Raw genomic sequence first — 24198 nt, forward strand, 5'->3', positions numbered from 1 at the left:
CCTGATGGCTCAGATGGTAAAGAATCTGCCTGCAACGGAGGAGACCCGGGTTTGATCCCTGCATCACGAAGATCCCCTGGAGAATGGAATGGCTAACCACTCCAGTATTCTTGCCTGGAGAATTCCATGGACAGAGAAGCCTGGTGGGCTACAGTCCATGCAGTCACAAAGAGTTGGACATGCCAGAGTGACTCACATAGGAAAGGAAACAAAAGGTTAGTATTCTCCATATTCTCTCTCTCTTGGTCTCTTCTGTCTCAGACTTGGCTTGAAGTGCTACAATGCAAGAAATACCCCATGCAAACTACTCCATACAATATTTTTGGGCTTCCCAGGTGGTGCTAGTGGTAAAGAACCTGCCTGCCAATGCAGAAGGCATATGAGATGTGGGTTCAATCACCGCACTGGGAAGATCTCCTAGAGGGCATGGAAATCACTCCAGTCTCTGGCCTGAAGAATCCCATGGACAGAGAAGCCTGGTGGGCTACAGTTCATGGGGTCACACAGAATTGGACGCGACTGAGCAACTTAACACACAGCACAGAGTGATTACATATAGGGCAGTGAAGGGTTTTGAGAGAGACCCTTGTATAGGTTAGATAATGGGAATCACTAACATTTTTGAGGCAGTGGAAGGTTAATTTAGGGGTGGGAGCAGGAAAGTCTGGAATACTATCTAGAGCTATAGAAGTCCAGACAGGGCAAAGCATGCTCTGATTTCTTTCAGAAGGAGCCAACTAACCCTCAGTGATTTCTCAATTTGGAAGATACTCCCCTATCAATGCATATAGCCAGCTTTAGACTTTGTTATTTCTCTTCTATTTTATCTGAATGTGTGTATGTTTATCTTTCTTCTCATAAATGGATTATCTGCGGCTTGGAGGCAGGGGCTATGCACTATCTTATGGAATTTGTTGTTCAGTTGCTATGTCGTGTCTGACTCTTCGCCACCCCATGGACTGCAGCACGCCAGGCTGCCCTCGTCATCTCCTGGAGTTCGACCAAGTTCATGTCCACTGAATCGGTTGGATTGATGCTATCCAATCATCTCATTCTCTGCCACCCTCTTCTTTTGCCTTCAGTCTTTCCCAGCATCAGGGTCTTTTCCAATGAGTTGGCTCCTTGCATCAGGTAGCCAAAGTATTGGAGCTTCAGCTTCAGCATCAGTCCTTCCCAGTAAATAGTCAGGACTGATTTCCCAAAGGATTGATTGGTTTGATCTCCTTGCTGTCCAAGGGACTCTCAAGAGTCTTTTCCAGCACCACAGTTCGAAAACATCAATTCTTCGGCACTCAGCCTTCTTTATGGAATAAAGCTCAATAAATTACGTGGTTTCAGTGGGTACCTGAAGGAGATTCTGCAGGAAAACTTGTTAGCACCTTGGAACTGGCTGCCAGTGAAAAAGAAAAGAGAGAAATGTGTCCAAGGCAATTTCATGTATGGGCATGTGAGAAAAGGATGAGGAAATTGCTGTCAGAGACAGGAATGTCACAGGGAGAAGGGATCTGGTTCTGTAGAAAGTTATGGGTTTAGCTTTGAACGTCCTGAGTTTGAGGTTAAAGAGACATTCCAGAGGAACTGACAGTGCTTGATGTAATGGAACTGGAACTCAGGGAACAGGAGACGATACAGAGCTTGGGGATTGAATTCAGAGACGGCTGAAGTTGGAGGAATGGTGGTGCTTCCTGGGGATGAGTTTGTTAAGAAAAGCTCAGGGAATCCAAACCCAAGTCTGGAGTAACGTTCATCACTTAGGGGCTGGAAGGAGCAAAAGAAACCCTAAAAGTACACTGGCAAGTATGGTAGTTAGTAGTCACATGTGGCCATCTAAATTTAAATTATGTGTGCTCCTGCTCATTGTGTCTGACTCTTTGGAGCCTCGTGGACTGCAGACCTCCAGACTCCTCTGTCCATGGAATTTTCCAGGGAAGAATACTGGAGTGGATTGCCATTTCTTACTCCACGGGATCTTTCCAATCCAGGGATCAAACCCTCACCTCTTTCGTCTCTTGCCTTGGCAGGTGGGTGCTTTACTACTAACCCCACCTGGGAAGCCCATAAATTTAAATTAATTAAAAACAATAAAAAAATTCATTTTGGGTCACAATAGCCACCTTTCAAGTGCTCGCTAGTCACGTGTTACTATAATGTAGTGGTTACTATAATGGATGGTGTCAACAAAATACTATATTAAAGATTCCAATGACTTCCTCATTGCCAAATCCATGGATTGCCCCTACCCTGATTCTCATTCTTTTTCATCATTTGACACTGTTAATATTTCCTCCTTAAATTTTCTCCTCCCTTGAAAAGTCACCTGGCCTCTGACTTTCTCTCAAATGAGTATTTCTCTATATCTTTGTAATGCTGTCCAATAAAACAATCTATGATGCTCAGCCCCATCCAGGAGCCCCACTCAAAGTCCACTCATTAGAACAAAAGATACTCCTATCATCCAGGAAATTTCGAGGGATTTAGGAGCTCTGTGTCAAGATACAGGGTAAAAGACCAAATATTTGAACAAAAGATGCTCCTAATGCCCTTATCACTCAGGGAATCACAAGATGTTAGGAGCTCTGTGCCAGGAAGGAGGGGTGGATGGGGGAACAGAGAGCAATATGTCTATTTTCTGTTATTTTATAGGCTCCCAACTCCCTGACCTGCATTTGCTTCTCTTTTTAGCTATGGGTTTAAGTCCATAATAGGCTGTTGGATATCTCATGGATATCCTGCTAGCACCTCCAACTCAACACATCTAAAATCAAACTCATGATTGTTCATCCCATACTCATTCAGTTTTTTATGTTCTTTATTCCAGCTCATCTTTCCAGTTACTAAAGCTGGAAAACTTAGTCATATGTGAATCATCCTCTCCCTCCCCTCTACCCCTTCAGTCAATCAGCTGCCTGGCCGTGCTGATTTACTACCTCTACCATACACTCGTGTATTAATTTATTCTTTTTTGTCTAAAATAATGATTATGAAATATTTAAGCAAACAGGGTAGTAATAAACAACACTAGCATAAAATAGTATACTCAGCTTAAGCAAAACTTGCAAATGCAAACAAAGAAAGTGAAAGTGAAAGTGAAGTCGCTCAGTCGTGTCCCACTCTTTGCGACCCCATGGGCTGTAGCCTATCAGGCTCCTCCATCCACGGGATTCTCCAGGCAAGAGTGCTGGAGTGGATTGCCATTTCCTTCTCCAGGGGATCTTCCCGATCCAGGTCTCCCACATTGCAGGCAGATGCTTTACCTTCTGAGCCACCAAGCCCTTGGCAAATCCATTCGTATCCCATCCTCTTCTCCATGCCAAGGGGGATCCCCATTTAAAATTTAGATTCATCATTCCATGCAAGATTTATAGTTCTCTACATGTATCCACATATGGCATAGATATATGTTGTGTTTTTAAACCTTAGGTAATTGTGGTATTCTGTGTATCCTATTATGTTTTTTCACTTATTATTTTTGAGATTTATCTTTGATGAATTACCTGGTGGGCTGCCGTCTGTGGGGTCGCACACTGACGTGACTTAGCAGCAGCAGCAGCAGCAACACAGATTATTAAAAATGTTGAAATACATAATCCATCTTTTCTTGGAAAACTACAACAACTTAGAAATATGTCAGTGGACTAAGTTTCCTGGACTGACATGAAGATGACTTTAGAAGTGTTGCAAATAATTGAGAAAATTTAGAATACCCAGGGATGGCAATAGCTTGGATAAAGAGAATGGGATTTCATGAATTATAACAATATCTGTCCTTTTGCACCACGGTGATATCATCAGTATGGAGCTTTAATGAAAATGAGGGTCTAACTCAGTTGGAAAAGGTAATCTTGAAAGAGGTGAGCTATCATTAGGTCAAAGAAATTTTATCATATAGTATTTATTGGTTAATTGTAATTTTTTTATTCATCAGTCATTTTTCCACAAGATAATAATCTTGACAGTTTTTTGGTTTAGTATTAATTAAACATCCACAGTGTGTTCTGTATTGGTTAGAGCATTCAAAATATATGACCCCTAACACAAGTAGTTCACATTCTAAGATTTGCTTTAAAAATGATCGCCATTATAAATATGTATTGTTTTTACCTACTTTATTGTTTTCTTTATTTTTTCTCATCTCTTTATTTTTTACATAATGGATAAGTCTCTTAAGCTGATCATTTAAGACTTGATATGTTGATTTGTGAGACTGACATGTGGATTTAAAGCCTGACTCCGCTATTTATTTGAAAATGACACTAAGTCTCAAAACCTTGCTAGCCTCAGTTTCCTCATCTATAGAATGATGAACCCATGATACTTATGATACTCATGATTCTTAGGGCTGTGATGGTTAAAGATGCAAAGGAGTTGGCACATAGCAAAAGCTCAAAAGTGTTAGTTCTAAGGGATAAGGCTTTTGAGGGGTATTTTTGAGAAAGCAGGGAAGATGTGAAATATGAAAGAGGTTAAGTACACCTAGTCAATCTCAACTAGAATATTCCTGAAATATGTTAGTGATTACGTAAGGCGAACAAGTTGAAGATTCTTGAAATCCAGTGTGCACAGGTTAAAGAGATCCAGAGGTAGGTAAAAGGTGGGTCAGGATCATAGGAACAAAGGTTATGTTAAGTAGACATGGATTTACGTGCAACTATACAAAATTGCCAGAGAAGTCAACGGCACCCCACTCCAGTACTCTTGCCTGGAGAATCCCATGGACAGAGGAGCCTGGTAGGCTACAGTCCATGGGGTCCCTAAGAGTCGGACGAGACTAAGCAACTTCACTTTCACTTTCATGCATTGGAGAAGGAAATAGCAACCCACTCCAGTGTTCTTGCCTGGAGAATCCCAGGGACGGGGGAGCCTGGTGGGCTGCCGTCTATGAGGTCGCACAGAGTCGGACATGACTGAGGTGACTTAGCAGCAGCAGCAGCAGCATACAAAATTGCCACCTTTTTAGACAACAATGGGTGAATACTGGTAATTTTATATTGTTCACTTAACAGATATTCAGAAGGGAAGAAAGGTAGTAGGGACTGTGAAGGAAAGGGGAGTCCTTTAGGTGTGGTACAGTTAACCAGGGCTGTGGCTGCTTTTAATACAGAATGGCTAGGCTCTTGCAGATGTGAATCAAGTATTATTTAGTGGCTTTTCTTTGGAAAGAAAAAGGGTACTGGATGAAGATGGGTGAGAGAGTTCATGACAGTGGGTCTATAGAAGTCTTTGAGGCACTCTGACATTCACCATAGTTTCCAAAAGATTTAACTTATAAAAACACATGTAAAAAAAAACAAAAACACACATGTAAGATTAAAAAAAATAAGTGAGGAAACTGAGAAAAAGGGAAAATAAAGTGACATTCAGATCTCCTGCTGTGATGTAAACAGTGGCCAGCAAGAGGTTCCTCAAATCATCTTTGGAAAGAGGACCGTATAAATAATACCTAGCACAGTGGTCCCTTTCTGATAAGCAAGTGAGATTTCTGAGTTCCTATGTAACGTAACAGCAGGTACCTTTGAGAAGCTATCTTCCACAGAGAAAATACCTTTTAATTAACACAGACTGCATTTCAAGATTTGGCTACAGTACTGAAATAGCTAAGAGAACATGTTCTTTTCAGAGACTACCTTCATTTCCAGGTTTCTTAAGATACTCCACAAGTAACTCTTTTCAGTGTGGTCTGATCAGGTCCTCTGAATCTGATTATGTAGTAGTGATACTTTTGGTAGTTGAGTCTCTTAAGAGCACTGTAGTTATAAAAGTAGAATAGTTAGCTCTGGTAGGTTGTTACGGTTTTTTCAATTAGATTACATGAAGTGTTTCTGCATCTTGTCAGAATGGTCTATGGACCAAAAACGTTTGAAAATGATTTTTTTTTTTTCATTTCCAATTGTCAATTGGTATCACCGAGGAAACGAACTGAGTTTCTGTGGCCAAGTACTTTGCTTCCTATGGGTGGCTAGACTAAGGCTTTGTGAAAGGGGCATGGAAGTCGTATGCTTGGACTCATAAACCACATCCCCATTCCTAGAAAAGCACCTAAAAATGTACTATTCCCTACTCAATACATCCACGTAAGTAGAAAAAGTGACAATGCTGTGACTTCCCTCCCTCTCTCCCACTCCACTAGTTTTCACTTGTCCTCGCCCAAGCTTTCCATCTCTTTTTCAATTATCAGCTTATTCTATAACACCTTCAGAATTTAAGTATAAAATGGTACAGGGTTTATACAATTTGCTTTAAAAAGTGATTCTTGTACTTATATAAGACCCAAAATTGTGTTAGATCAACTTCATTCGTGGATTCAGAACTTTTTTTGTTTTTGCTTGTTTGTGGTTTTTAAGTAATTTCCTTGGGAATTCGATCTTTTGTACAATTAAGAGCCCATTAATCATACAATGTTTCTGATTCAGTGAGCAGAAGATGGAAATAGAAGAAATGAGATGCAAACTCAGTTTTTCATATAAGGGTTTTTAAATTCTTGTCAGTGCACACAAAACCTTGTTCAAGTCTTTGGACTTTACAACTCCAGCCCCCAGTACAACTTTATTTACCAATCACAATTGGAACACTAATTTTTGGAGCCAGAGTTCTAATAAAAAGTGTATTGTAGGCAGCATATCCATCTCTTTGAGTTTAACCTCTTTCTTGGCAATTAGATCCAGTGTGTAATAGGCAGAGATGTCTCTTGGCAAAACATACACAGATAAAATTGACGATTTCTCCTACCCCAGATGACATCAAGGTATCATGGATGCCAAAGAGCAAAGGTGTGTTAACCTAGCCAGTAAGTGAAACGAGATTTCAAATGAATGGTCCAAGAAAAAAAAAAAAAAGATACTTCACTGAGATTCACTATTTTAAAAATGTTGGCAATTATTGCTGGGATTTTTCAGATATTTCACTTGCTACCAAGATGATTAAATAATGTTTGTGCAACAAAATGATTATGTGACTTAATTTTTTTAAGGATTCTGTCCTTTTGAATATATACACTATATGTTAAATGAAATATACTTAGTCTGTTTCAGTGCCACTGGCCAGAATGAAAGCTCTCCTATCTGTGAGGTGAATTTCCAAGATTCCTGTTCAAAATGCCTGCTTCCAGGGTACGTAAAAGTGGAAGACAGTTTGGAAACCAGGGGCAAAGGGCGATGAGAACGAGGTGGCTCAGACTGAATCTAAGAGCTGAACGTGTGTGAGAGAAAATCCTCCTCCAGCCTCGGAGGGGGTGTCTCCCCCAATACCAGCTCCCTCCCCCCGGGCTCGCGGGGCGGGCCTGGTTTGCTCAGTAGCAGCAGCGGCCGCAGCAGCAGCCCCGGGGCTGAGCGGCAGCGGCCTCCCGGCAGCGAAGGGAAGCGGCGGCTCGGAGAGCGAGAGGCCCTGGGGAGATCCGGCTACTGCCAGGATGGAGGAAGCGCCGAGTGGAGCCCGAGCCTTCGGGGACGGGATCTCCAACCCAGCTCAGCTCCCCCACGGCTTGCCGGGGTGTGCTCCGAGCGCCTACAAGGTGGAAGAGGCCTGCGTTTTGCCCTGGCAGCGGCAGCCGACGAACGAGGCGGGCACAGCGGGGTAACAGGCTAGCTTTGGCCGCTCTCGGGAAGCTACGCCGCCACGGCCGCTCATTGTCTCTCCCCTTCCACCCGAGGGGCAAACAGGAAGCGTGCCGCCAGGCAGAGTGACGGACGGGCGTCTGGGCCAATGAGAGCTGGCGACGAAGAGCGTGATGGCAAATGAGCGCGGAGAAGAGGGGCGGAACTTCCGGGCGGGCTGTCACCCTCTTCCCCCCTTTTGGGCTGGAGGCTCCACCTTTTGTGTTTCCCGCACAGTCAATCAAAATAGGAAAAAAAAATCCCCGGACCGCTCCGGCCGTGTCCGCCGCCGCTTCCCGCATCCTCTCCCGCCGCCGCCGCCTTCGCTCCTCACCATGTGTAAGGCGGCGGGGAGCCCCGCCTGAGGTGCCCTATAACACACTATGACCGGTACGTAAAACCGAGAGAGCAACCCTTGCTGCTGCCGTCGCCGCCGCTGCCGCCGACAACAGCCAGCCGGGGGCTGCCTCCGCCGGCTCCCGGCCCTCTGTGTGCGACCGAGTGTCTGTGAGAGGCAGAAAGCCGCAATCCCCTCCGCCTTCCTCCCCTCCCCGCCAGCTACCGTCCACCCTTCAAGCCCCAGCAACGCAGTGTCCCTGCCGGGCCCGGGGCGGGCGGCCCGGTCCGCCGGGAGCGCATCCCCCTGTGTGCGGGCGCGGGCGGCGGTCGGGCGGGCGTGTGAGTGACTGACGGTGCGAGAGGAGCGAGCGCGAGTGAGAGCGAGCGGCGCGAAGGGAAAGGGGAGGAGAGGAGAGGAGAGGGGGCAGGGGCAGCGCGGGGAGGAGGAGGAGGAGGGAAAGAGGAGGAGGAGGAGGGTTACAGGCAGCGGCGGGCGGGGGCAGCAGCAGGAGGGGAGGAGGGAGCCGCCGCCGCCGCCGCCGCCGCCGGGGGGCGGGTGGGGGAGGGGAAGGGGACTCGGTCCGGGCTTTCGGAGTAATTTCGCCTCGGCCCGCGGGCCCCCTCCCTCTCCTCCACCCGCCTTCCTCCCCACCCCCACCCCCCCGCGCTGTGCCTGCAGCTCCCGAAAAGCCCGTGAAACAAGAGGAAATGGCTGCCTTGGACGTGGACAGCGGCGGCGGCGGCGGCGGCGGCCACGGCGAGTATCTGCAGCAGCAGCAGCAGCAGCAGCACGGAAACGGCGCGGTGGCGGCGGCGGCGGCGGCGGCGGCCCAGGTGAGGAGCGGCTTAGCCCCGGCCCGGCTCCCCCCTCGCGCCGCTTTCTCCTCCCCTCGCCTCTCCCCTCCCTCCGCGCCTCTCTCCTCCCCTCCCCCCGCCCCGGGAGCTGCCCGCCCGAGGCGCCAACGCTCCGACCCCGCCCGCGCTCCCCCGCCCGCCGCCTTTTTGTGTGAGAGAGTGAGTGTGTGTGTGCGCGTGCTTGTGAGAGTGTGCGCCCTCCCGGGGGTGGGTTCCGGGCGGAAGGTGGAGGCCCGGCGCGCAGTCCGCCGCCCGCCTCCCCGCGGCCGGTGCGGCCGGTGTGCGTGCGAGCGGGAGGGCGCGAGCCGGAGTCGCGGAGGAGGAGGAGGAGAGCGCGGGCTGGCGCTCGCCCGGGCGCTGCCTGCGAGGCCAGAGTCGCACTTCCTGTGCGAGCGGCGGCCCGGCCCTAACCGCCACCCCCTCCCCTGTCTCCCTCTCTGAACCCGCCCATCGGGGGTAGGACACTCAGCCGTCACCGCTCGCTCTGCTGGCCGCTACCTGCAGCAAGATAGGGCCGCCATCGCCGGGCGACGACGAGGAGGAGGCGGCCGCCGCAGCCGGGGCCCCCGCCGCCGCCGCCGCCGCCGGAGCGGTAAGTCTCGCGCGCGCGGCCGCCCCCGCCGAGGCCCAGCGCCCGCCATCCCGGGCCCGCGGCGCGCCCGCCCGCCCTCCAGGCCTCCCAGGCGCCCGCGCCTGCCGCGAGACGGACGGCCGTGCGGCCGGGGCACCCTTTACTGCTCTTTGGCGTGCTTGGTTTGGATCAGAAGCCAGCCCAGGCTCTCTCTAAATTGTCACTGCAGCACCTCCATCCACATTCACTACAAGATGAAGTCTGAGAGGGTGGGGGTAGAGGCCTCCAAAATGGATGTTTGAGCAATTCATATCAGTGCTGAAAACTCCTTCGCCGAACGCTACAAAAATTTCAAGCACAGCCTATCGGCCATAGATAGTATCAACTAAAGAGCCAGTGTCTTTAGCTTCTAGTGTTTTTTTGAACTTGGAGCTTTTTTTTGCTGGGAGTTACTAGATCTTACTGACTTAAATGTTAAAAAAATTTTTTTTTTAAAGGAATGAAGGTTTACTCTTGTATACAGGAATGAACACCTTTTGAGTGCTTTTTTAATGGCCGTTCCAAATGATCGAATTTTAGTTTTTTCAAGCTACTTAAGTTTGCAGTAATTGTTCTTAAATGGAGTTTAAGTGATCGTTGGAATCGGTGAAGTTATTTAGATAATATTTTGGTTTTTTAAGTTGAATAAAAAGAAACAAGTATGTGTAAGGGATTATATTTACATGAATACTAATGCAACCATGCTTACAGTTGAATTTTGTTGGCAAAGCTATATTTTCATTTATTGTGGTTGCTAGTCTGATGGAATGTGGTGGGATTCTTTTTGAGTTTTTAGTTTGTCTGGGGCAGGGGGAGGAGCTGGTCAGAGTTGGAGGAGGGCTTAATACAAATTAGCTATAAACAGTTTTTTAAGATTATTGTGAAGTTTACATTCGTTTGAATCTTTGTTGTTGCATTAGTTTAACATGTAGATGTGTTCACTTATTAAAATAATTGAAACCGCTTATATTGTGTGTTTTTTTAATGTGGATTATAGGAATTGGTCTGTATTTAATATTTTGAATTGTCACTGTAGATGAAAAAGTTTGTTGTAGTGTGCAGGAAATTCTTAGTATTCCACGACATTAAACATGAAGCTGTTGTTCAGCTGAATAATAATTGTTAAATATTGTATTTGTAATTTTAATGTTTGAAATTATAGTGTAGAGGGATGTGAATAGATTTACTGACTTAAAAGTATGATTTTAGGTTTTGTTCTTTTGTAACCAGGTTGAAATGTAAAGGCGTAAAATTGTGTATATGAGATGCATTGCTCCTTCTAAACAAATTTATGAATTGGTAAACCTCTTTTATGAACTATGTCCCTTTAGGCCCACAGTGCCCAAAAAAAAAAAAAGTTAAAAAACACTACATGAGTAAAATTGCAAGGCAGATTGCTTCTACTTATCTTTTTAAGTATTTCAAATAAGAAAAAAAGACTTTTTGTAACTGCAACTTAACCAAGTTTAGGTATCAGCTCAGCGATTGAGGGGGGAGAGAAGTGAAGGAGGAAGTTAGCAGAATATATGTGTGTGTGTGCATATATATATATATATATATATATGTAAGTCTAACAGGAGGAATAGAACACTGTCTCCAGCTTTAGCCTACTGTGGCCTTAGACTTGTAGGGAAGTTGTTTCCCTGCCTCTTCAGCTCCTCCTCTGAACTACCAAATCTCTACTGACATCACATTTCCCGCCAGATGAACATGAACCACAATCACTCTAAACACTTTTTCTTTGTATGTTTGACATCTGTGCATAAAATTTTTCACTGAGTAAAAATTAGTATGACTGTCTTGAGTGTGTTTGCCTTAGCAAACGGGAAAATTATTTTTCCAGTTCAAAAATGGATTTTGGATATGGACATCTCAGTAGATAAGAGAAGTTTTAAGTGATTTCATAGTTTTCCCCACTTTAAAAATGTGCTTGGATATTGTGACTTCCCTCAAATTACTAGGAATTATGAGAGATTTACGGAGAGCTTTTGTAAGTGTGCTCTCTAAAAATTTTATTTTGGGTTTATTTCATATTTATAGAAAAGTTGCAAAGACAGAACTGAAAGTTACCTTTTATCCTTCACCCAGCTTCCTCTAATAATATAACTAACCATGGTTCATTTGTCAAAACTAGAAAATTAACATTGGTAATGTTATTAATTATAGACTTTTCTGATATCACTCCATTTTCTGTTCTAGGATCCAATTCAGGATACCACATTGCGTATAGTATTATTGTGTTTAAGGTCAAGTTTGAAATACACAACTTTCTACTTTAAACTTTTTAAAATGCAACTTTATACTAGTTTGATATTTTAGGATTAAAGGGGCGTTGAAAGCCAATAGCTGAACTACAGATTTGTTTTACATATTTTCAGTTTAGAATTTGTTATGATTTGTGTTCATTCTGGATCCTGGCCAAGAATTTTTGGCACCCTCAGTATAGTGCTGAATAGGTCTAATCACAAAGCAGTCTCACCTGTAATGTCCCACAGCATAGACTCTCAAAATTGATTTGATGGCAAGATTTTTATGTTTTATTATTTAAAGTTGTGTAGTTAGTGTTAGTAATCAAGAAATAGAAAAGGATGAATTTTATGAGGTACTAACTCATCCAGTTTACATTTGTGTGAACCTGTGAATTACTCATTTGCTCATTTGTTCTTTAGTATTAATAAGCTGTATAAGTAAGTGTTAGGAAAGACATTGCCTAAATTTTAGTTTAACTTGTAACGTTTCATTTATTACATAAATGTTCGTGAAATACAAAGTGAATAATAACATATAAAAAAGGTTATTTTGACTGTTACTTCAAATAAGACTTACACTGTCATTGTAAGGAATTCATTGGGTAATCGATTTTGTATTTGTAGTCTTTGTTCTTTATTGTTCCCTTTGAAGATTTTAAGAAACTTCAGTACTTGCTCTAGAATGGTTCTTGTTTGTTTCCACCTTAGCTTCACACTTGTTTCCAGTTACTCTTTTCTTGCCTATTTCTGGCTTTTGTAAAGCCATTTGTGGGAACTGAGGGGTTATTAATCCTTTCCAAATGGGATGTAATAAGTATGAATTTTTTTTTTTCTTTACACAGTTATTACCTGAAAAGATAAACCCTTGGATTTCCCCCTTCTCCACCATCCCCCCATTTTATGCCTGGTTGCAGTGGAGAATGCCCTTGTAATGAATCTGCTGTAGTAATGTCCCAGGGCTGCTCTTGGTTGTGGTCTGTTTTTTTTTAACCGTGTGATTATGTGTTTGTATACAGAGGGAGACTTGGACTACCTTCAATTACACCGTTTTAAATAATGCCAGTGTCCATGTTAATTGGTGTTTTGTCAGTAAGAATGTCAGAATTACTGAGAGAAGCACGAGTTTTCTCTTAGGATGTGAGCTTAATGTGGAGGGTTATCTTGACCCCAGAACTCTTGCCTGGCTTGTGCGTGTTTATGTCTCTGTCTACTGTTTCGAGTAGCCTAACATCAGACATTCTCACAACTTTTTTTTTTGGTCTCAGATGTTCTAGTGTATTTATTTTGCTGTTATACTACTGATGAAATTTCTGTTAAAAGTGAATCATCTTTGTAGGCTTTGTGGTTTTGAAACATTTGGGGCATATTCTTTGTGGAGTTGATTTAAAACTGGTATAGAGTTTTTCATTGAAGACACTAATATCTCAAGATCAGTTTTATTGATCCATTTTTTCCTATCATTTTCTTTGCAGTTATGTTAAAGTAAAATATTTTTATTTACTTAAAAAATATTTATTGATCTTTCTGCTAGGCACAGTTGGATGTTTTTCAAATCTGTCCCATAATCGTAGTCATCCTAAGGATACTTTAGGATTATATAGTGCTTTACAGTTTATAAAGCTTAACACTTTCTTTAGACTCTTACGACCCTGCAAGGTAATATTTTTCCCATAAGGAAATTGAGTCCTGATCTAAATCACCTATAATTCTAGGTGATTGTAGAATAGCTAGGGCTAGAACCCCGTTTTGAAATTTTTCTTTCCTAGTGCAATATACTCCTTCCGTCTAAGCATTTGATGTCTTAGCTTAAATCATGAAAGTCTAGTATTTTTCTGTTTCCGTGTTCATAAATATTTTTTACATATGTTTTAACCTTAGGTTTACTCAGAAGTTCAGATACATCATTTTAGCCTTGGTTTGGGGACTTCCCTTTAATTAATGGCCTGCGTTGTTGGGAAAAGTACTGTAGTTAGTTTCTGGAGAAGGGCGTGATTGCATAGTATGTCATCTGAATAGTTGTGTTTATTTTCAAGGAATTTCTTGAACTAGGAAGCTGTTCACTGATGGTTTAAGACCTGTTCTTATAAAGATTCTGTTAAAAGAAATACTCGGTGCCATAAATTTTAAGGATGAAAAGGGACAACATGCCAGTACAGTTGTCCCTCTTATTTGTGGGTTCTGAATCCTTGGAGGTCTGCCTGTTGTATCTCACTTTATGTAAGGGAATTGAGCATGGGGGATTTTGGTATCCACAGGGTCCTGGAACCAATCCCCCGTGGATACCTAGGGTTAGCAGTATTGTAAAATTAACTTATATGTGAGGTATCTTCTTTGATGTAAGTTGAAAAATGGTATATATAATGCTGGTCAGAAAAAATTCAAGTTCGATTCCCCAAAGAATAACCTAAAGAAAATAAGAGTTGGATTTGAAACACCATACTTTGGATTTCGGTATGAATGTCTTTAGTTTAAAATGCCAAGAGACTAAAATGAAATGTAAATTGTTACTCTAATCCTGTGAAAGATGACTTAAGCTTGTAATTTCTATACCAGGTAGAATTTGAAGAATCATACATGGCTTTAATGTCCACTGCTTCATTTCAGCAATTTAAGTTTGATAGGTTTAAATGTTTGTGTTTAAAAGATAGATCATTATTCTTGTTCAAGCCTGGACATTTGTACCTGGTCCCACAGTTTCTGTGACTTTTTTGTCTTCAGCCTTTCAGTCTCCTTCACTCGGTCTTAGTTTACCTTTATAGAACACAGATCTGATTGTACCACTCACTCTCCTCTAAACCTTTTATAGCTTTCATTCACTATCTGTAGGATAAAGTCCAAGCTCCTAAGTATGATCTATGGAGCCATTTACTATAGGACCTGCTAAAAATGTCTAGTCCTGTTCCCCATTATTTTGTTCTATGAATGAGTCTTTTCTGAATTCTCTCTTGAACTCCAAACTATACTTTTTTTTTTAAGTTTCTTTTTGTCTGTGAGTTAATTAGTTCTATACCTTAATGCCTCTCTCTCTTCTTCCTAACTGCCTGCAGTGAAATCTTAACTTTTATTCACGATAACCTAAAAAATCTCTTCTGTGAAGTCTTGTCTTTTTTCATTTTTCTATTTCCCCAAAGTGTTTTGATCCTATGCATAGTGTACACCACTATTCACATAGTAGTATCATGTATATGTATGTCTGGTTGGATAGATAGTGAATCACTTGAAGATAGATTGTATCTCATGGGCTTACTCATGGTTATTTCATCTTGGCAGATATGCTCAAATATTTGAAATTGAGTCATTAAACTGTGGTTCCTCCATTGAAATATACATTTCATCTGTGTGTGCACATGAAAATTAGGTAGTGAGTCTCTATTAAAAAATTGAAAGGTCTTCTGGTTCTATCATATTTGTATTAAATTTTGTGGAATGGTTTCTTTTGAGAGAATACTGTTTGTCTTCACCTGTTTTTAATGGTCACAGACCCTCCCCCTCCCCCGCCAGCCCCTTTGAGAATGTGAAGAAACTCTAGATACTCTCTCTCCACTCCCAGCCCTGTCTTCCAATTGAACTTTCTCAAAAAGTTGATATGCTGTTTTAGAGGATTCAGAGATTCTTTGAACCCCAGGCATGGATTGTACGTTGAGAATTCTGGGTTAGGTATGTTCATGTTCTCATTGTTTAGTGATGTGGGGAGTTACAGGAAATCACTTACAGATCTAGAAGGAAATGGGGTAGGGATGGCATTATTTTGATGGTGATTAAGTCGTACAGGTCTCATTCCCTGTGTGTTTACCTTTGGTCTTAGTGAGAGATAAGTATGGTATAGAATTTGAGGGCATGGATTCTGGAGTTAGACTGACTTAATTTTAAATCCTATTTTGGACATTTGATAGCTGTCTGATTTTGTCTCAATTTTGTCATCTGTGATATGGGGATAATCATACTACCTCATAGGATACTTGTAAGCAATAGATTATATAATCTTACAAATTCCTATCATGGTACTTGGCATATAAAAGAACAGTTCAAATGTTAGATGTTACTGTTACTATTCCCTTAGAAATTTTACCCTTTGACATTAATATGTTGGGTTTTATTGCTTTGTACTTTCCTACATTGATATTTTTCTAGTCTTGTCTAATCCACAATAGAAATGATACTTGAAATTCTAGCAGATAACAGAATTGCAAAATATAATGGCTAGTATCCTAGGCAAACTTAAAGAGAAGGTGAAGTGTCAGTCCTCCAGCTTTTAGATTCTAGAAAAACCTTTTAGATGGACTTACTTTGCAATGTGGTCACAGGGCAATAACCTTTTCTCATTAAAAAATTTTAAGGTCTCATATATTTTTTTAGTAGTTCATGCAAAAGTAAAGAATTTGATGACTCACTGAAGGAAGCACCCACATCCTGTGTTTACTCTGGAGTACCTTACTACATGCCATGAAAGAGTAGCTTTAATTGTTTGATTTAAAGTTGATAGCAGTAATATACAAATCTTATTTCTGATTCTAGGAACTGATGACACTGCTCTAATATGTTTCTTTTTTGTACACAAATATGATGCACCTGATTTAATGATACGTTTTTAGTGGGTTTTATGCTTTTTGAACTCTCTTCCATGTTTGAGGTATATTTGGTTTGAGCCGTTCATAATCTTTTCTACCTATTTCTACTTTTATTTTTAACTGTATAGCATCAGAGAGAGCATAGATGAGGGATTGGAAAATCAGTTTGTAGTCATAAAATAAAGAATATTCTAATTGAACTTTTTTCCTTCTCAAATAGCTGGGGTTATCTTAGCAGTAACTAGCAAAAATTGAAAATGATAATTATCGTAGTTTATATAGTACTTCTGTATTTGAGCTCTGTTGTGTTACTAAGAGAACTTTTCAGGTGATAAGGGTTTTTATCATTTTTAAAGTTTTTTGAGAATTGGATTAAGTATACTACAAATACATATCACATAACATTTTCTGTTTTCTTCATCCAGACAGGTGATTTGGCTTCTGCACAGTTAGGAGGAGCACCAAACCGATGGGAGGTTTTGTCAGCCACACCTACAACTATAAAAGATGAAGCTGGCAATCTAGTGCAGATTCCAAGTGCTGCTACTTCCAGTGGGCAATATGTCCTTCCCCTTCAGAATTTGCAGAATCAGCAAATATTTTCAGTTGCACCAGGATCAGATTCATCAAATGGTACAGTGTCCAATGTTCAGTATCAAGTAATACCACAGATTCAGTCATCAGATGGTCAGCAGGTTCAGATTGGTTTCACAGGCTCTTCAGATAATGGGGGTATAAATCAAGAAAGTGGTCAAATTCAGATCATTCCTGGCTCTAATCAAACCTTGCTTGCTTCTGGAACACCTCCTGCTAATATCCAGAATCTCATACCACAGACTGGTCAAGTCCAGGTTCAGGGAGTTGCAATTGGTGGTTCATCTTTTCCTGGCCAAACCCAAGTAGTTGCTAATGTGCCTCTTGGTCTTCCAGGAAATATTACCTTTGTACCAATCAATAGTGTCGATCTAGATTCTTTGGGACTCTCGGGCAGTTCTCAGACAATGACTGCAGGCATTAATGCTGATGGACATTTGATAAACACAGGACAAGCTATGGATAGTTCAGACAATTCAGAAAGGACTGGTGAGCGGGTTTCTCCTGATATTAATGAGACTAATACTGATACAGATTTATTTGTGCCAACGTCTTCTTCATCACAGTTGCCTGTTACTATAGATAGTACAGGTATATTACAACAAAATACCAATAGCTTGACTACTACTAGTGGGCAAGTCCATTCTTCAGATCTTCAGGGAAATTATATCCAGTCGCCTGTTTCTGAAGAGACACAGGCTCAGAATATTCAGGTTTCTACAGCACAGCCTGTTGTACAGCATCTACAACTTCAAGAGTCTCAGCAGCCAACCAGTCAAGCCCAAATTGTGCAAGGTATTACACCACAGACAATCCATGGTGTGCAAGCCAGTGGTCAGAATATAACACAACAGGCTTTGCAAAATCTTCAGTTGCAGCTGAATCCTGGAACCTTTTTAATTCAGGCACAGACAGTGACCCCTTCTGGACAGATAACTTGGCAAACGTTTCAAGTACAAGGGGTTCAGAACTTGCAGAATTTGCAAATACAGAATACTGCTGCCCAACAGATAACTCTGACGCCTGTTCAGACACTCACGCTTGGTCAAGTTGCAGCAGGTGGAGCCTTGTCTTCAACTCCAGTTAGTCTAAGCACTGGTCAGTTGCCAAATCTACAGACAGTTACAGTAAACTCTATAGATTCTACTGGTATACAGCTACACCCAGGAGAGAATGCGGACAGTCCTGCAGGTGAGTCTTCTAAGTCATGTTATGCCATAGATAAGTTCATCAATGTGTTAATATGTAGGAAAATTTTTTCTGCTAAGTGTTTATCAGAATCTGGCTATCTTTAAAGATGATGATACATTTCCCTGTGTCTGTATAAAAAATCAACATCAAAATGTGTTCTGAATTGTTCTTCATTGAAAGATGATAGTTTTTGTAAGTCAAGGATTTATTTCTCTGTTATGCCAGTTACATTTGTTTCTTGTCACTCTGTTTTATGTATTTTCTTAACATCTGATTGGTACTCTGAAGCATCACAGAATTTTTATTTGTCAGGTAAGGTGTCTTGGCTGTCTTTGGTGTGATGTAAATTATACGTTTTATGCATTTTATTTGGTTGGGCAATCAGACTGGCATAGTGAAACTATGGTACTGGGAGTAGGTAGTGTTCATGCTGTCTTACTCACTAGCTAGCTGGGTGGTTGTGGCTAGGTTACTTTTACTCGTACAAACTCAGGTTTCTCAGCATGTAAAATGTGCTTATTGGACTATGTAACTGTGTCTAGGGTACCTTGTAGACCTAAAATTCTTCGATTCTGTGATAATTTATTCTTACAAGTGTGAAGTAGTTCCTAAACATAGGTGTGCTAGATATGTTATAATTGATAGTAGGGGTAGAAATTTCAGAAGTGACCTCTTGTTTTGTAAGAATGAAATAACACAATTTGAAAAGAGGCCGTATAATCATCACTTTAGTAATGGTATTTACTTAGTATTTTATTGAGTGCTTTGTTATATACTAAGTTCTTACTTTCACTCTTATTTTGTTGTTTTGACCCTTTCAAACTCAAGCTGGGAACTTGGGTTTAATTTACTGAATTAATGGTATTACCCTCTTTCTTTAGAGAAATTTGTGATATGTACACAGAAACTTATGTTTCCCAGGTGACTCAGTTGTTAAGAATTCACTTGCCAATGCAGGAGACCTGGGTTTGATCCCTGGTTTGGGAAGATCCCCTGGAGGAGGAAATGGCAACCCACTGCATTATTCTTGCCTGGAGAATCCCACAGACAGAGGATCCTGACAGGCATAAGGTCACAAAGAGTTGGACGCAACTGAGCACACACATGCACACAGAAAATTGGCATTGTCCTGAAGTCTTGATGTGTTCTTAGGAAGCTTTTAATTGCATTTGAGCCTTCTTAAGCGGTGCTTTAAAACTGCATTCTCAAAGTATGGTCTGTGGACCACTGAGGATTCCTGAGACCCTCTCAGAGGTCCTTGATGTCAAACTGCTTTTCATAATAATAGTAAAATTACTTGCCTTTTTTGTTGTGTTGACATTTTCACTGATAGTTGCTAAAGCTGTTGTGTCTTAGCATAAATCAAAGCTGTGATGATAAGCTGTAATAGTAGCAGTATTCTTTATGACCATCCACTTGGAGTTAACGAAAAATGCTAGTTTCACTGAACAATAACCTTGATGAACACATCAAAAGAGTTATTTTCACTAAGTCTTGACCCTTGAATGCTGCATGTTCTTTTTAAAATAATAGCTTTATTGAAATATAATTCACATATTATAAAAGTCACTCTTTAAAGTATGCAATTTAGTGGTTTCTAATACAGGGACAGACTTGTCCAGCCATCACCAGTGTATAATTTTAGAGCATTTTCACCACCACCCCCAAATCCCTTCCCATTAGTAGTCACTCCACATTCCCCCATTCCCTGATCCCCCAGGAACCACTAATCTGCTGTCTGTCTCTTTGGATTTGCTGGTTCTATCTTACCAGTCGAATCCTACGATACGTGGCTTTCTGTTTCTGACTTTCTGCATATTTTCAGGCTTCATCTGTGTTGTAGTCTTTACCAATACTTTGTTCCTTTTTGTGGTTGAATAATAAATATTCCATTGTAGGGATATACCACATTTTGTTCACTTATCCATTGATTGACAGCATGTCCATTTTTTAGCTATCGAGAGAATGCTGCCATGAACATTGTGTACAGTTGTTTGATGTGGACATATGTTTGTTTCTTTTGGGTATATACTTAGGAGTGGAATTGCTAGATTGTATGTTTAACATTTTGAAGAACTACCAAAATGTTTTTCCAAAGTGACTGTATCATTTTACATTCTCACCAACAAAAGGGTTCCAGTTTTTCTACATCCCCACCAACACATCATTGTCCTCCTTTTTGATTTTAGACAATGGGTGTGAAGTGGTATCTCATTGTGTTTCTGGTTTGTAGTTCCTGCTGCATGTTTTTGTAATATTCTTTGTGATAAAATGGGAACTGTACTTTAATAAAGCACATACCAAAATAAGATGATTATATTTTAAAAAACGTATATATTGTTTTCACTTGAGCAGTCGTGTGAGTTGCAAGCTGAACTAGATGCTGTTCTCAGGAAACAATACTTGAAAGACTGACAAACTGATTATTGAGTGATTCATGTATTTAAGTGACAGATATTTTCTAAAAAAATAAGTGAGCCTGTCCTTCAAAGGAAAAAAAAACCTATATGCTTCCAATGATAAATTTTGGACTTTCCAGTGAAAATAAGAATTTAAGAGAACTACTATGAACTTGATAATGTATTAATAGTTGGATTCTTTTCTGATGAGATGGACAGTGTTATATTAATAAACAGGATTTTTTTGAATATTGTATTGTAATGAAATATATTCGCAAGATCTTTATGATAGTTCAGTAAACCAGTGGTTTTCAAATGACCAACTTATGTTACAAATCGTGCATGGGTGAAAGACTAACAAGCATATGGAAAGTTTATCAATATGTTTTCAGATTCTACACTGCAGCTGACGTTTAAGAAACTATCACTAGTCAGATTTGGTATAGTATCAAAGAATACACACGTTTGGCTGAAAGACTGTCAGATTACTTCTTCCTTTTCCAGCCATGTATCTTGATATTCTTCATATGCTTCAGCCGAAACCCCATACAGCTGCAGACTGCAGAAGAAAATATGAAACCCCAGTTGTCTTCTTTTAGCCTAGATGTTAAGGAGATTTGCAAAAATATGAAACATGGACTTTCATTAACTTCTCTATATATTTTGGGAAAATAGTTGTTTTTCACAAAATAGTAATTTGTGTTAACATGTAATGGAGTTATTGTTTTCAAATGAATTGAAATATTAAAATTTTCTCTTAATTTCTACTACAGTAAATATCAAAAAATGTATCATACATGAACAAAAGCTTTTTAGGGACCTTAGTAATATTTAAGAGTTTAGAAGGAGTCCTGAGACCAAAACGTTTGAAAATACTGGTAGAATGACAGACTCCTGAAGACATAGTTTTTAAAACCAATTTTTAAAGCTTCCACAAAGTTAAAATTATAGAGATCTGTACGTGTTAGAAAAACACCTCTAGAGAATTTATTTGTGATTTTGTGAATTTATATTGGTCATGAAATTAGATTGATATAAAGCAGTAAGTGCTCAGTAATTTATTTCCAAAATAGTATCAAAATAGCAACACTGTTTGAGTTAAATGCAAAATTGAATTTTTAAGATGGTGATTTAGTTGATTGAATGTTGGGCAAGGAAGAGTAAAATAAGCACTCCAGAAGGCCATTAAATTAGAATTTTCTCCCAATTTTAAAGGAATGAGAAAACAAAAGTTACAGAGAATGATAATGAAAATGCTGCATAGTACATTGTAGCATATTTAAAAAGAAAAACCAAAAAATTGGAATTTGGGGATAATCTAGTAATAAAACTGTTCCTTGGTATACTGTCTTTTTAATTGACAGAAAACTTGTAAGAAACTTGTGTTTTCTTATGTGAATAATTGGTTTAAAAAAAAAACTGTTAGAACATAGTATGGCCAGATGAACTGCTTAAATCTTTGATAGCATTGGTTTGCATTTTATTTTTGTTTAGTATGGAAACCATGAAACACATTTCCCAAATAAAAGAAACCACAATGTTTGTTTTTTTTTTAAACCAGGGTTCTGGAATTTAATCATCATCTTTTTTTTTTTTTTTAAGCTCCCCTTTAACAGAAGTGACCTCTGTTCTGACCCATTTTAAGATGTGAATCTGATTCAGGGTCCCTCCTCACGAGGGGTATGTTTAGTGCTCTTTACCCCTTAGAAACCAAACCCATTTTCCTTGCAACATAGAACTCGCTGGGCCCCAAGCTGCAACCCCAGTCATTCCTTTATTTCTGTTCCTTGCCCACTGAGAAATGCATGCTGTTTTTGAAATTTAATTTTTTACTCTGTCTACCATTTGCTATGTATATGAAACTGAATGAAAAGAGACAAAGTATGAACTTACTTTTGGAAATTGCCTTTCCAACATCTTTTCTAGTCAGAAAATGTCTGCCAAATTAAGCCAAGGCTTAATCCAGTTTCTCAGATTTGAGTCCTGTCAGATTTTGACTTACCCTTTAAGACTGAGTGTTACGTACGTTTTAAAATATTGTCAGAACTACACTGCTTGTACAGTTCTTTAATTTTTTTTTTTGGTAGAGTGAAAATGTCCATTAAGTGTTTATGTCAGGAATTATGTCCTATTTAATTGTTTTTTGTTCAGTTCCTCAGTCGTGTCTGACTTTGCGACCCCATGGACTGCAGCACACCAGACTTCCCTTTCCTTTACCGTCTCCCAGAGTTTGCTCAAACTCATGTCCATTGAGTTGGTGATGCCATCCAACCATTTTGTCCTCTGCTGCCCCCTTCTCCTCTTACTCTCGATCTTTTCCAGCATCAGGGTCTTTTCTAATGAGTCGGCTCTTCACATTGGGTGGCCAAAGTATTGGCGCTTCGGCATCAGTCCCCGATGAATCCTCAGTTGATTTCCTTGAGGATTAACTGGTTTGGTCTCCTTGCTGTCCATGGAACTCTCAAGAGTCTTCTCCAGCACCACAGTTCAAAGGCATCGATTTTTGGGTGCTCAGCCTTCTTTATGGTCCACGTCTCACGTCTGTACATGACTACTGAGAAAACCATGGATTGACTATCTGGACATTTTTTGGCAAAGTGATATTTCTGCTTGCTAATATCTTGTCTGAGTTTGTCATAGCTTTTATTCCAAGGATCAAGTGTCTTTGAATTTCATGGCTGCAGTCAGCATCTACAGTGATTTAGGAGCCCAAGAAAATAAAATCTATCACTGTTTCTACTTTTTCCCCATCTGTTTGCCATGAAGTGATGGGACTGGATGCCATGATCTTAGTTTTTTAAATGTTGAGTTTCAAGCCAGTTTTTTCACTCTCCTCTTTCACCCTCATCAAAAGGCTCTTTAGTTCCTTTTCACTTTCTGCCTTTAGAGTAGTACCTGCATATCTGAGGTTGTTGGTATTTACCCCAGCAATCTTGATTCTAGCTTTTGATTCATCCAGCTGGACATTTCACAGGATGTATTCTCTGTATAAGTTAAGTAAGCAGGGTGTCAGTATACAGCCTTGATGTACTCCTTTGCCAGTTTTGAACCAGTCCATTGTTCCATGTCTGGTTCTTACTTGCTTCTTGGCCTGCATACAGATTTCTCAGGAGACAGGTAAGGTGGTCTGGTACTCCTCTAAGAATTTTCCACAATTTGTTGTGATCCACACCATCAAAGGCTTTGGCATAGTCAGTGAAGCAGATGTAGATGTTTTTCTGGAAGTCTCTTGCTTTCTCTATGGTCCAATGAATGTTGTCAATTTGATCTCTGGTTCCTCTGCCTTTTCTAAACCCACTTGTACATTTGGAAGATTTTAATTCACATACTGCTGAAGCCTAACTTGAAGGATTTTGACCATAACTTTACTAGCATATGAAATGAGCGCAATTGTATGGTAGTTTGAACATTCTTTGATGTTGACCTTTGGAATTGGAATGAAAACTGACCTTTTCCAGTCCTGTGGCTGCTACTGAGTTTTCCAAATTGGCTGACATACTGAGTGCAGCACTTTCACAGCATCATCTTTCAGGATTTGAAATAGCTCAGCTGGAATCCCATCACCTCCACTAGCTTTGTTTGTAGTGATGCTTCCTAAGGCACTTGACATTCCAGGATGTCTGGCTCTAGGTGAGTGACCACACCATCGTGGTTGAAAGTGAAGTCGTTCAGTCGTGTCCAACTCTGTGACCCCATGGACTGTAGCCTGTCCAAGGGGTTTTCCAGGCAAGAGTGCTGGAGTGGATTGCCATTTCCTTCTCCAGGGGATCTTCCAGACCCAGGAATTGAACCTGGGTCTCCTGC

The 24198-nt window shown here is 40.9% G+C and overlaps 1 protein-coding gene across 1 annotated transcript in view; it reads left to right on the top strand.

Moving 5' to 3' along the window:
• Positions 1 to 7281: 7281 nt before the first annotated feature.
• Positions 7282 to 24198, top strand: part of SP3 (Sp3 transcription factor) — a 56531-nt gene continuing 39614 nt past the window's right edge. Inside the window, exons 1-4 of the mRNA XM_069577147.1 lie at positions 7282 to 7979; positions 8608 to 8762; positions 9244 to 9375; positions 16636 to 17995. Coding sequence (XP_069433248.1) covers positions 7973 to 7979; positions 8608 to 8762; positions 9244 to 9375; positions 16636 to 17995 — 1654 coding nt within the window. The 5' untranslated portion in view covers positions 7282 to 7972. The remainder of the gene's footprint in view (positions 7980 to 8607; positions 8763 to 9243; positions 9376 to 16635; positions 17996 to 24198) is intronic.

The sequence above is a fragment of the Ovis canadensis genome, chromosome 2, assembly GCF_042477335.2.
Source record: "Ovis canadensis isolate MfBH-ARS-UI-01 breed Bighorn chromosome 2, ARS-UI_OviCan_v2, whole genome shotgun sequence".
Lineage (NCBI taxonomy): Eukaryota > Metazoa > Chordata > Mammalia > Artiodactyla > Bovidae > Ovis > Ovis canadensis.